Raw genomic sequence first — 15,428 nt, forward strand, 5'->3', positions numbered from 1 at the left:
TGAGAGGAAAACTAAAATAGGTAGAAACTAAAACCACATGTAACAAACAAAAAGTAAATGACAAAAATAACAATAAAGAGAACTTGAAAAACCGAAAAAGCGAAAAGGCACAGAAGAAGAAGATACAGAATTTCTATACTGTCGCGGCTTGTATTCCGATTATCATACTTGTATCACTTATCGTACTTGAGGCAAGTGAGCGCATTGTGTCTGTGCAGGAGTGGAAGACAGCGATGACGAAGCTGAACATATCTGCCCGGTTTGTGAAGATGACGGCGCTTAAATAGTCTATACCCCATCTTACCCCAGGGGTATACCCCATCTTACCCTATAGGTGGGGTAAGATGGGGTGATTCAGTTATTTTTTAAAAGTTTATATTTTTATGAGAAGAACTTATTTTTTTTTGTTTTGACTGATTGTTATTAAAAGAAGAAAGACTGATTATTTAATTAATAAAAGTTCCTACGTTGTGCAATTAAAAAAGATGGGTTTTATTTATGAAATACCTTAAGGTCCCCGTCTTACCCCACCTTCCCCTACTATCTACTAATATTGCAAATTTGAATGTAAATTTGTTTGCTACGCTTTCAAGCGAAAAGAAACTAATCCTTGGAATTATTTATTAAATAACAAATCGATACCTCTCACTAAAAAAGACAAAAGAATTAATGTTATTTATCCAAAAAAAATATGTTCTTCAACGCCATCTAGCATTTCAGAAATGAAGGTCCAACTATAGTATCAACCCATAGTATTTTAGTACCAAGGTACTATTATACTATTGAACTAGTAGTAATCTCAATATCCAATCCAATCGATTCAGCTTCAACAAATTTCGAGCGAAGCTGCACTCCTATGCTAGTATATAATATTTCCGCAGCTTGAATTTCGGTCTCGGTTTCGGTGAATCTCACTTGTGTCTAGCTATTTACGTAGCAGATATTATAGTGCAAACACAGGTGCATTCCATGCTCCGCTACTCCACTAGCCCCGTGAGAACTCTCTGTCGTGTGTCCGTGAGGGAGACCTTAGGAACCTGGACCATCTGCTTTACGTGGTTTCCGAAGCGAATTATATTATGATTTTCAGGTTATTAATGTTGTATTGTTAGTTTGTACTTATGAGTAGTACATATGTACCTACATTTTAAGGATTAAACGTTAAATTTTTTGCATAAAATAGTTAAAATTTCATAGGTAATGATTCAAACAATGCTTAATTAAATGCTTATTTATTTTTGATAGCACATAAAAAAGTTAATAAGAAATTTATATGTTTTATAAGAAAGTCCGGTTTATATTTGATTTGGTTTGAGGATAAGCTTTTTAAGTTAAAAGCTCTTATAAACAAGTTTACTTTTAACTATATGAATAGAAATCGAATTCACAAAAAGAACTCTTCCTTAGGGAACTGGGTACCTGAAATGCACTCTCAAAAACTGTACTGGGAACTCTCAAAAAGCGACCTCTTTTCTTGCAATAGGATCAAAAAATAGTTGGCTCAAAAAACATACGTATGTCTGCTAATAATACAAATGCATTTGCCGTAAAAGGTATGAATGCCAAACGTCCTGAGTACAAGCACCCACAAAAGCGATGTAAAGACTGCACGGCACTCGCAACTCTTTTGATGAGGAATATAATACACTAAACTGTAGACCAACATGATAGGGTTGCCAGACCTTACTTATGTAAAGAAAGTAAGAGATGGGGACGGGAAATGTGTCGTGCGAAGATGTCAAGCTGTGTTGTGAAAATGTGTGAGGGTTTTCCTCGAAGCTTTGAAAGATGTAGCGGAGCTGTGAACATGCGCATCAATTTGCAGTGCGAGGATGCTATGCTAGCTGGTTTAGCAATGTCGTAAAACTCGAATTCTCTCATGGAAAACGCAGACTAACTCTGGATACCAAAAACGCTGTTAATATTTTTAACGGGAGGAAGTCATTAAAGGAAACCAATTCATTACACACTCAAAATTTCATTAGAGTGTGAAATGAAATCAATAAACCCTACTTCAAAATGACTACGAAGTGGCAACCCTAGGCCGAATGGAATACCTACGTCCTACATGTGTTACAAAAATTTTAATTTGTGTAAAAGATTTCAAAACGATTCTAGGTCGTATGATTCTTAAAGAGTTTGCTTTTACTATGACTTTACAGAGAATTACTTTCGTGATTAAGCTTTCTCTAAGTAATTACAAGGAATTAAATTTAACGTAAGCCCAGTCAATGTTGTATATATGTAGGTATTTTATCCTTGTATCACAGAGGCATCATAAACATTCAAGCGATTCGACACATAGAGACTTAGGATCGTGGATCATGCAAACGCTTGTCTTACACGGAGGTCGAACCCGCGATACGTCATACACATGTCGCAGTAGCAGGAAATATTCGGTATTTAGAAAGCTCACCTACCCCACACCCCAACAGAGTGCTTTAATAAGCAGTATGCCAATTAGAATACTTTTTTTTAATTCCGTACAAAGGCCGGTTAACTGCATAATTGTAACAAACTAATCCTACATTCTTGCACACTCACACACTCACACACGCTCCATTGCATCGGAATTTGAATGAAAAATTCTTTCAAAGTGGAAAATCAAAACAATTTTTGCGAATTCAGCCCAACAGCGTAACAGCGGAAGATTTTAAAACAGCGAGCTTGATGGCGCGTGGAACAAAAGTTGCTTTAACAAAAGCATCATTTATTTTTATATTTAGTCAAAGGCAAAAATGCATGACTTAATTACTTACTACGAACGACGAATTCTTTTCTTAAAACCCTTTATGAAGTCTCTTTGACAACAGATTTTGAAGAAACTTAGCGACAAGAACTTACCTGCTCACAAATTCTCTATTCTACGTTGCCTCGAGTACCTTGTAAGTGAGAGAACCTCACCACAAAGAAGAAAATTATGCGGTGATTAAAGCAGAACACCAATTTTTACATCAAATAAAATTGCATCTACTTCGCGTATTACATTCATAAAAACTTATTACCAACACAAAATAACCAATGTGTGTGCAAAGCTAATTTGGATGTGTAAACTGTAACGTACCGATTGAAAAAGTTGATAGCCCAATACCTTAATATTGGAATACAGCAATATACTGCATGAGTCTGCCAGTTTTAAGTTTTTTTTTTTTATCCATAATTGAACGTTCGTAAACAGAATTGAAAAAGGAAACAAAATCAAAACACTCCAAGCAAATCAATTCATGCAGGCTGCAACCCCTTTGATGGTTTTAAATTTTCGTATTGCAATACCAACGAAACGGAAAAAAATTCTAAAATTGAATGTCAAAGAAAATGATATCTCGGCGATTGAAAATCGGTAACGGAAAAACAAATGAATACGCCTGAGGTAAAAATTTAGAGCGGTATGTTAACGGATTTTAATTAAAGTCTTGTCAGTCAACAGATAGTGTATGGTTTGTAAAGTATTACCTCAAAAGAGAATATTTAGTATTTATTTTGAAATGTTTGCGCTGTTTCAAAATGTCATACCTGGATTACTTGCGATTACATGATTAAGTAGTCATTAAAAATCTATTCGCTATCCATTCGTGTTATGAGTGTCAATAAAATACTTTTGTTTTTAATAGAACCTTTTTTTTCTGTAATCTATTCCAATGGTACGTAAGGACATAGAAAAAGTTATTATGATAGTTTGAGTATTATAATGTATGACTGCATAAAAACTCCCGCCTTCTCAAAGTGCTATAAATTATAAAGACAATTGACGACAAAACATCTGTCTTCGACTGTTCTCATTGGTAATTAAAATACGTGACTATCAGTTATTGCAGTGTCTTAATAAGTGAATGAAAACTAGAATGAATATTTATTTTTTAAACTTTTCCTTTTATTTTCTGAAATCTTATTTTTAATTAACAATAATTCAATTTTAATTTCACAAAATTCCAGCAGATGCAAGAATTGCATGTACAGCCTTTATTGAACTCTGTCTTGAAAAATAAATATCATTTTTTTAATAAATAGTGTCATGAATTTCAAATTAAAGTGGAAGCAATTATTTGCATTTAATTAAGCGTGAAAAAGTCACGCACATTCAGATAAACTGAAAGAGTGTCTGTATATCTTGTTAATAAGGTTGTATATATCAAAAATAATTGGAAAATTAAATAAAACCTTCATCCTTGACCCTTGTTAAGACACACTTTTAAAGCAGTGACCACACTCCTACGTCGATTGTTTTTATTTAATTAAAGAATTGCACAACTGTTGGTAATTGTTCACGGGCGAACATTAAGAAATACTCGCCACCTAACTATCTCAAACTTTTATGACAGATTGTAATCACCAGGGTGACATTATTAACGTAAACTTTCTGTTCTCTTAGAGGTCTGTAAAGTTACAAAGTTCTTTTCATATTTTCTAGAACTTTCCTCTTAGGTCAACGGTATTTTAAGTCAAAAAGAATCTGTTCCTTAAGTCCTTAATTTAAAAAAAATTTCTTCCTTTTCTGTATTAGCTTTTGGTGATAGTTTGACTTTAAAAAACCATTATCCTTCTTCATGGTTAAGCAAGTTACAAAAAAAAATTTAATAAAATGAGATCAGATCAGTAGTTTAAGCATGAAATCGGAACATCCAACTCACACTACTATTCAAACATGAGAAAGCAAGCTGCATTTCGAGTCGAACTTTGAACGTCAGTCATTTGTTAATTATTTCGCCTTTTGCCTTGCACTAAGTACAATTAGTAGACTGAACTGATTCAGAGTGTTACTGGCTGGCACCTGATGATGACAAACAAGGGATTATCTGCGCATCGTCTCACATCCAGGAAGTGAGGCGAGGCGTGATACCTTTGGCACGTTTGAGCATTCTAAGGTGCGACAAAGTTATTAGGGGAATTGATTATGTATTACGTAATTAGTGAATATGTACCGTAATTGTATTGTATGTATTGAGTACCGTATTTAGTTGTTAAGAGTAAATCCATTGAAAATATTTGAGCATATTGTTGAAATGTTAAAATCTATATGAAATAAACCTAGACGATATTAATGGTAAAGTGCCTTTTTTTCGGTTTGGTAACATATAATCATATTCACCGTACAAGAACAAATTGACTGCCTTTTTTAGGGAGGCAAACTTTAAACAAATTTCATAAACCCATTAATTTCTTAACCTTATTTATATCGTACCTGATCAATGAAAGGCGCACAATTAAATTGCTAATTGTTATTGATTGCTTTACAATGACTCAATTAATATGTAATGATAGAATATAACAAAGTGTAAACAATGCGAGGATAATAAATAATACTGGCGCTATTTTTATGTCTCAACCATAAGCTGCTTAATAAATTATGTATGAATGCGCATGCTAAGAAAAATGTCAGTTAAAAACAAAATAAACAGATTACTCGAGTAATCGATTAAAATATCGATTTGTAAAACTGCTAAACTGATTTAAAAAAAAAAACATTTGAATATCGAACGATTTGACATTAATATTGAAAACTATAATTAATGTTATAATAGACGTATATTAAAAACAAAACTCAGATTGCCAAAAAAATAACGAGTTTGATTTTCTTTATAATCTTTTAAATATCGAACATAAAGAAAACCGTTGTAAAAAATATATAGATAAAAAAAGACAATGGTACAATCGCTCGCTAATTTTCCGACGTATAAAAATTTGTTGATATATTTAAATCAACTTTAAAACAAAAATAAACCCGTGTACGTCGAAGAACGAGGTAAAGAGGTCCTACACAAAGTAATATCATCTTTCAAGATTTATTTTTTAAAGTCTCTTGGTTGTAATATTGGACTTCAAAGGCTCTTAGTAAGTATATCATCTGGAATATTGCACACGAGATGAATATTATCAAAAGACTACAGAATATCAGTATAATTTCCTTACACGCGTATGCTAGGTTATTTTAAAAAGCAGGAGTCTTTTCAAAGAGTTTTCCGTGGAATTAAAACATTTTCGATTTTATATGCCTTTTGCAGTTTATTAAACTCCCACAATATTTCACTGTGTAAAAGAATTTCCATAACATTACCAGCTTTCAGAAAAATTTGGTAAAAAAAGGTTGAAGTAACAAAAGAATTTCAGTAAACAGCCAAATTAACGATAAGGTCACACCTACGTATTAATTAGAAAAGATTTTTAAAAGGAAAAAGTTTTTTATTTCAATTATGGCAGGAAAAGCAGGGAACGTGTACAGAAGTCAATAAAGGCGGCAACATACCTAACGGATAGTGATTTTAAACACGTGTTGCCTTAATATATGAATATGTTGTCTTTATGTTGCCCATTCAACAAAAAAACTTTTATTAATTACTATTATTAATTGAATTGGTTGAATTGTGTTATTCATTTCAGGAATATCGTGTTGATGCGTTTAATATCTCCAGCACTCTTCGTTTATGAAGACCAGAGAGCACTTTAATCAATTTCGAGAGCGTATGTGCACTCATGAAATTGATTGGATATTCGGATTAAACAAATAACCTGATTAACGTTTCTTAACTAGTTCATAGCAATACAATTTATGTAACTAAAAAGCGAAGTATGTGTTGACCAGAATTTATAAACAATTAAGTTTAAATAATATTGTTTTAACAACAAAAACGTACAAAAGACTTCAAATAAAAAAATATTGAGCCAAACTTTAAGAATTTTTTGAGGGATGAAATGATAGCTATTTCTAAATCGCATTATCCATTTCGAGGCCGACTCGTTACTTGAGGTAACAAGTATAATAAAAAAAATACAGACGAATTGGTAACCGCCTAATAATAGTAATTCTAAAGTATCACAGTTCATAAAAAGCTAACACTCACCGATGTTTCGATTTACCAGACATTTCCGCTTGATTAGTCTCGACTTGCGCATACATATGTATATATAAGCTAGGTACGCAGACACATGTTCTGCTTTATTTAAACCTCCTTTATAGCTTGCGACTAACTGTCACTAAAGAGACACCTTTATCGATACACCTCTGCCGCTGTATTGAGACCGACTCAGCCACCGTCCCACGAAAACTGTACCCAAGTCGAAATCACACTCATAAACTATTCACGACCTCTTCAACTCATATCAAAATTTATATAATACATGACGTCTTTCCCAGACAAAAGCGGCTTTACTGTAGTTATTTGTCGAAAGCCTTTCAATCAGACAAGGCTGCCCTAATTGGCTCAGATCTTAATATATTTGTATCAGGTAATGTTAATGATACTCGAATTAAAATTGGTGATGTCTAGACGAATCGTCTAGACAACTAATGATTGTACAATAATATAATCTGTCAAGTACCTATGTAGATAATTATTTAAATTGATTCTTAAGGAGCTTTATTTTATTCATTGAAAGAAAAATAAACATATTTTATTTTATGACAATATGTGTTTAATGAAAATACAGATAGTTTACACATTCTGCAATAAGAAAATTAAAAAGCTTTTCTCAAATTGCATTTGAAAATTGGGAAATCATTTTCAATCATCAGTAATACATTGAAAAAATACATGAAACAAGCATAAATAGAATGGCACTAATCAAAAATACTTTAAAGAAATTATCAAAATTATATTGTTATACATGAATGCATGTAACCAATCACCCCAATGAAATTTAAAGTCAAACGTACAAGACCAGTTGTCGTACTAGATGTGTAGGTACATTAGGTATATTCAACCGTTAACATATTTCTAAAATTCAACTCAATCCATGCAAAAATGATCAACCATAAACTATTTCGATTGAAATACAACGTTAAAGCAAGTGAACATAATAAATAATACATAAATTAATAACACATAAATTATTCGTATTCGTTTACATAATTACTCGTGTAGAAAGCTTCACAACGATTGCTCGATAAACTTTGAAAGTCTTAAGAAGTTCAATTGCATTATCAATCCAATTTTCCATCTGATTGCAATCGTTTAATGATAGATAGTTTTTAAATAGTGATAATATCGACAGAGACGCCATTTCTCTCCGTGTTCAGACTTTTAATCCGGACTTTTAGCGCAGATTGGCTTAACCCGTGACAGCTCATAGGATAGACGGTTTATCTGATTTTTTAAACTGGCTTAAGCACTCAAATGAATTTGCAGACCAGGTCCGCTTTTATGCAGGTTTTATTCAATCACGTGAGTTAGAATTTTAGGTTTCAACTTTGTTTTTTGTCGATTCTCTTTTTTCGGCTGGACAATTATGCATTGTTACTCTATTTAGTTGGTATACTTACGTATATTTTTATGAAATTTTATGATTAATGTAAAACTTAAAACGGTTAAAATAAGAGACGTTTGACGATTCGACAAATTCAAAAGACACACAGAAAGACATACGTGTAGTTAATAAATATAGCATGTTATAAAGCAACTTATAAGTATGCCGAAAATAATTTTGAAATTACCAAGAAATAATTTAAAATTGATTTGTTTTTATGCTCTAAGCATAGACATAAATTGTTAGTAGTTACGTCCTTGATCGCTGCAGCAAGGAACGTGGATGAGTTACAACAATATTTTACACCTACGCGAACATTGAGATTCTGTGTTTAGGTACAATCATGCCGTAGGTATACCTAGCTCACCCCTTATTTATAGACGATCAGTAAAATGTATGGGAAAATGAACAGTGACACTGTTTATAGATGATTTGCATGTCAATGGAAGTCTTGAAGTATTGTAACTTTTTAACACGAGCATATACAAGTTTTTGGGTTGGTTATTATAATACTTGTCATTCTTATAAATACCATTCAAAACAATCGGGTTCGGTTCAACCAAGTTTTGCTTCTTTAAGGTATCAAAAATGCAAAAAAAGTTTGTGAGATTGTAAACGGCTATATTGAGTATCGCTGTTGAGATAAGATCAATTTATGTCTGTGAAATTTTCATGTTTTAGCCAATGAGGTGAATTTTAAAACGTTACATAGATGGTAATACAATACAATATCCCACAAAACCAGTTCAGTGGTTTGACTGTGAGAGCACCGCTTTAGTTTTTTACAATTATATTAATTAAGTATCTTTATATATGTAGTTTACATTAATATAGTATTTTTATGCATGTAGTTAATTTATTATTGAAGTAGGTGCACGTAAAATAATAGTTTCTTCTGTAAAATGTTATACAATTAAATACACTTCCAGTGTATAGGATCAAATACTGATCCAAAGATTCTCTTATTAAACGCCTTTGATTAACTAACTCCTTTGTTGATTTAAAGATTAATTCAAGATTTCGTTTGATGCTTAAGTACTGGAGTTGTAGAAAATGAATAAAAGAAGTTTTAATTAAAAGCTGTTCTCAGTACTAACAAAAAAAATACTCGATATTAATTGCGCCCCTGAAACTCCATTCTGCTCGGTTTTTGATGAGTAAATTAATTACAAATACCTTTTTTATGAACAACGATTGTAAGAAGGACGATGAAATTTTAATTCGGTTCAAGTGTATTGATTGAAAATCCATTTATTTTTTAATAGGTTTTAATTTTTTAATGTCATTAATACTCGGCATGGTTTAGTGTTTTTCTGATTTCTAATTTGAATACTAGAAAGTCGAGGAAACTGATGGCTCGGCCATGTGGAGGGCAGCGGAAAGGGTGTCGAGGCAGAAGAGAACTGCATAACCTATTTGAGCATTATACCCAACAGTATGTTGTAAGCTGGTAAAGTTCTTTTTCAGCGCTTCCCGCAATAAGGAAAATCTTTACGTCTTCGCGGGGTAATTCATAAACATTTAAGTCACATGTACAAAGACTACTATGCTTGTCCTACGCGGGGATCGAACTTGAGGCACCTTGCGCTCATAAGCTGTTTAAAATATCAATATACTTTTTAAAGTAAAGGTCAAGCCAACATTCCGAAAGTAACTATTCCTTTAACATTTCTCATGTCAATGAATATTACAGATTCTTGCTTGCAAAAGACGATCAATTCGAGATGACTTCGCTTGAGGGCGGATCATCTACCCAGTTAGACCTAACTTCGAAGAGGAGCTAAACCAAACAATTGAATAACGGCGACTTGCAAGACACGCTCGCAGAGATTGAAAGGAAGTCTGTAACCTCCGAGGGTTAGGCATTTTATAAAAGGCATACCAGATTATGTGCGCTCTTTAATATGAATAGGAGAATGCGTACAAATTCTTTACAAACAGTTGAGTAGAACTAGGATTTATTCCTTAGAACATTTTCCAGGTTTTCATAGAGCGGAGAATTTCCTTAGTTGAAAGCAATTTAATCTATACGGTTTGACGTTACTTACATACATTAAACTTACGACTTCTATTACATAAAACACTGCATTTACTTATTTTAAAGTAAACGTCGTCATCGCTCTGATGTTAAAATATAATCCTAATAGAACCGCTATTATTTTATTCCCAAAATTCTGGATTCTCGTTTGTTTTTGGTTACCTAACAGATAAACCGGTGTTTTCCAAATTTCACTCAATACCTACGAAAATATAAAACTGAGGTGAGCTGGCATATAAATTCATCAATATACGAATCCCAAGCAGGTTCTATTCAATAACAAAATTGCATTATTATTCCAATCTTTTGCATGCCAATGTCTTACATAGATAATGATTATTGATTACCAATGCGGCAACTTTATTCCTATATTATTAACAAACGGCATGGCGGCGCGGTAATTAAGCCTTGTAAACCAGAGTGGTGTTTACAAGGCTATCCTTTACATGGAAATTGTGGACTCAACGAGAATTCGAGAATCGCATTCTTGTTTCAGCTTTCAATACCAGACGTTTCAAAGGTCTAAAATTGTAGTTTCGGTTAACCCGTATGCCATTCAATCAAACATGCGGACAGAAATGCAATTGCAGAATTTCTGCTACCTGTCTACAAATCCCTCTGTAAACGGGGACCGTTCGGGTCGCAAGCAAATATCAAGTTCATTTTCACTCATAAAAGACTGAGCCAATATCTCATCGCTGCTTTCAAGGAGTTTGTATTACAAGCCGAGTTTACTTATACGTCTGGTCCAGTTGCAGTTGTCCTGCGATACTAATCCAATATATAACTTGGTAACTTGAGGGTGTTTCTTGAAGATACACAAGGACTTATACTACGGTTCGCTGTCAGATAGCCAAGTGTAAGCTAGCTTAACAATCAGCAACTTTAAATTAAGCTCGCGTTAGGATATTCAAGTTTATCTTTGTGTATATACTGTAACAGTTTATAACAACTTAATATTGTACTATACAAACAGTGTAAAACATCGTAATAAGACCTGGATATGGTATCGGAAACGCAAAAGCGCCGAAGTAAAAGAATGTTCAGCCATCCACGGAGTAAATGCAGCAAGGAGGCAAAACGGCCAAAATTTATCCAGAGTTCCGGAGTATGTTATAAGTAGATTTCATTATCCAATTTTATATGATAATAACGAAATAATCTAATGATCGTAATAAATAATATCATTACGGTATATTTAGAACCAATCAGTAATCTCATTCTATTCTCTCTTTTCATAAAACCGTTTGCCTGACGATAAAACATATTAGCTATTGTATGTTGGCAAGGAATCGATAAAATTGTCCTGTGTCAATAAACTCTGAGGACTTTAAAGGTTATTTGCTATCATATAGCGAAATAAAATTATTGCTTTATCGAATTATATTTTCATTTTTACCCGCATTTTTCATTTAAGTTAGGATTCTTTAAATTTGTATTGGATTTATAGCTTTAGAGTGCTCGCATCTTCTCTGCGCTTTTGTAACATGAGGAACTTTTGAACATTACTGCTCTGCTCCTGTTAACCATTGCGTAAAGGAGTAGATCATATAGCCTTATTCGATTAATGAGCTATCTAACACTGAGAGTTATTTTAAATCGGTCCAGTAGCTTTTGAGATGAGGGCATTCAAACAAACGCTTCAGCATTAACATGAAGAATTCTTGCAGAGAAAATTTGACAGTGTAAATTTAATGTAAAAAAGCCGTACAGAGGTTTTTTAACGGGTTAATTACTTATATTATACTTGTGCAGGTAATTTATTTGAATTATAAAGAACAATACTGACCGAAATGCTCAACAAACGTTTAAAATTTCGTTATAAACTAATACCTACCCGTGGCCACATTATATGAATATTTTACATATCTATAAGTTTATTATTGTTTTAATTATAAATAAATTAAGAAAAACCGTTCGGAGGTACCTGACATAGCTTCCTACAACGTCAGAAACTTATAAAACTGTACTATATAATTATTGAATTGAAGAAGTAGACATACAATCTAATAACATTTAATTCAGATCATTAAAACCTAAAATTCAATTAATTCCATTACCTACGATACACAAACATCTCCATCCGTTAATTGTTATTTTTTTCGACCACCCATTGTTGGGTAATATAATATTATGTCGAAATATGAGAGGCTGTATTTTGCATTCACAGCAAATACAGCGCGTAGCCTCAGGTCAGTGAAACGGCTACTACGTATCAGATCTAATTAGGCGTTTATGTTATTGTTGAGAATCAAATTACTAGCAATCTGACACCTCGTCCTACCTGCTGAGTGAATTTAAAGCCATTTTTATGCTTACACTTGAAGATATCATGAATAATGTCAAGCGTGAAAGTTGGCTCTTTCTTTCGTTGTTTATGCAATTACGATTAAATCACTCTTACAGATATTGTAATGAGAGTGAGGTTGTGGGTCGAATTGAGGGTTATACTATAAAAAAAGTGGAAGCTTCGAGGAGAGGCATTGGCCCTGCAGTTGGTTAGTGCTAGATTAACCGTATTAATATTATAAAGCCCACTCGTGTGTATTATTACATCCTGCAGGCTCAAACGGTAGACTCAACATTGATAAAATGTTTTATAACGGTAGCAAGCACGATGTCCCCGCGAGTTACGCATTAGGTAATCCTTTGCAGCCTTTTTCCCTTGACTCATTTATTAAGCGGACTAGAGTGATAAGTTTAATGTTAAATCTCTAAAAATCAAAATAAGCATCACCAACTTAATGTGCGGGGTAGAGCTAGTTAATTATAATTGTATGGTAATTACTTGCATGTTATCACTACAAGGTCAAAACCATGTTTGGATTATAACGATAACAAAACATATTTAAAGTGCCGGGTAATTAATACTATTCTCAGTTAACGTTTTGGTAGAATTAAGTAAGAGACAAGATAAAGATTGAGTATTTCTTAAAACACAATTTAAATTTATATAAAATTACTTGATTTTTTATATAAACCTAAATAAATAGTTAATATTATTTTATAGATGTAGGCACATTTGGTTTATTAACGTAGATAAATTATTATGCTTATAATAGCGCGTTATCAACCCTTAAAAGATTAAAGTCATAAAAACAAATCAAATAGGTGACGCCTGTTAAATTAATTTATTATCTAACGATAGAATCAGCGGAAAAAATGTTTCTTTATAGAACTGAACATGGAAAAGTTTGAGAAAACTTGTGAAAAGTTTTCAGAGAGCGTTTACTTTACGACGAGAACTGGACAGGGGAAAGTATTTAAATTTACTTACGGCCGTGGTGGTGGCGGCGGCGGCGGAGGGTTCACGTAGGGCATCTGGGAATGTGAGGCCAGCTGGAGAGCCATGTTTGGTGGTGGTGCCGACATGCAGGGTTGCGCTTGCGGCGGCTGGGCCGGGGGCACACACGTCACAGGAATATTTGGATAATACGACGAATAATTATTCGCGAATTGATAAGTATTGTATTGGTTAATCGGGGAGTCGAGGTCGGGCAAGGACCATTCAGCCATGGTCTGCTCTTCGACGTAGACGAGGGACTACTGCGCACCGGCGACACACGCGTGCATCGGGCGAGGCAACGCGCGCGCACTGACGCCCCGCTCGCGTCTCCCGCTCCGATGCAACGCATAAACAAACTGCAAATCCTTTATCTGGCCGCTTCACGGCACTCGCTGATGTACGTCGTTAGCCGACTACTGATAAAGGGCGGTCTTGAGCACTGTTCACGCCAAACTAATTAGTCACTATGCAGCCGCCGCTATCCTTGCTCTCCTATTACAAACACGACATGCAATTTTTTAACATTCTTACGCGTCTTTTTGTTATGTTTTGTTTACATTATTACGCAGTTTTAGCGGCTACGATAATAGTTTCGTCATAGTTTAGGTATACGGTTATTGGAATAATCATGTTATGCATGGATTATAGTCGCTGCGTTGACCGTGATGTTGTATAGCAGTTAACTCATAATAAATGCCGGGAGACCATTGTACCCGTTATTGGCGGCTTGCAAATAGTTATAATCGAATAAAATGATAAATGAGGTGTGTATTTGATGAAACTTGCAAGATAACTTACAACACGTACCTTTAATTAATTATTTTTGGGTACAGTTACATGCTCAAGATTGTAACAAAGTTGTGAAATGAAAACAAGCCCTGTTTACCCATAAATCTGCTAAAGTCTACATGTATTAGATAGGTAGATACAGTAAGTACCTAATGATTAGAATAATTATAATGAGTATGATTATTTTATATCACAGCTGCATTAATTGATAGTGACAGTTACACAATTTTCATAAACATAATATTAAACGTTATATTAAGAATACATACAAGACGAATTCTTGTTAATTAGCATAAATAATTAAGCATAATATCTGCCCTTGTTGTTATTAAAATATTGGTAGTAAAGGGTACTAAAATATGTATATTCAAAACTGAAATTGCGGTTTATAGAAGGTTGAATAATTAAGGATAATTATGAACATCGGGATTCTCACTACCTGGAGTATAAGTAGATAATGCAAGCACACTCATATTATTTTTATTAACAAACATCTAATCGAAAGTTTTGACGAACTATACACAAATAGTTGATATATATATATGAATAATCTGTCTAGTCTTGCAACTAGATTTTCCCACCCTGAATAATTTAGTAAGAACGGGCGCTCCTAAAATAAAATGAAATCAATAAAGTTGCACAACGTTGATTTCAATTTATTTTCTTTCTCTCTCGCCACCTCAGTTTACAAATCACGTGAGGTAACTGTTCGATACAGGACTTTTAATTTCGAAAATGCGTTTATAAACTTCGTGGGTCAGAGTTTAGCCGGCAAATCCGATTGGATGAACTAATATCAACGATATTAAGGCGCAGCTAGAGCTTAGTTTGGTTTAGGACTTGCAGCATTTCATTCCGTGGAACTGTCGGAGTTAATTTAGGGAGCGGGAGTGTGCACGCTGCACGCCAACGTTCTCCTTTTTCATGGAGTTTTCCGATGCACGCTAATGAAACATTTTACTTCTAATTAAGCTGCCAGCGCAATCTCGGTGCGAGTTTTAAAAAGTGTACCGGTGCAGAACGAAAATTTGTCCTTACGTCCATTCAATGGCCATGAGTTTCCCAGAGTTGTTTTTG

At 33.8% G+C, this 15,428-nt stretch overlaps 1 protein-coding gene across 2 annotated transcripts in view; it reads right to left on the reverse strand.

The window, feature by feature from the left end:
- The window catches only part of LOC113493928 (neuronal PAS domain-containing protein 2-like), a 70,301-nt gene that overhangs the window by 38,697 nt on the left and 16,176 nt on the right, over positions 1 to 15,428 (reverse strand). The window contains exon 1 of one of the 2 annotated variants that reach the window (XM_026871962.1): positions 13,554 to 14,653. The exons of the other annotated variant lie outside the window; for it this stretch is intronic. Coding sequence (XP_026727763.1) covers positions 13,554 to 13,792 — 239 coding nt within the window. The 5' untranslated portion in view covers positions 13,793 to 14,653. Of the gene's footprint in view, positions 1 to 13,553; positions 14,654 to 15,428 lie in introns of those variants that run through there. 2 annotated transcript variants of the gene reach the window in all.

This window comes from Trichoplusia ni, chromosome 5 (assembly GCF_003590095.1).
Source record: "Trichoplusia ni isolate ovarian cell line Hi5 chromosome 5, tn1, whole genome shotgun sequence".
Classification (NCBI taxonomy): domain Eukaryota; kingdom Metazoa; phylum Arthropoda; class Insecta; order Lepidoptera; family Noctuidae; genus Trichoplusia; species Trichoplusia ni.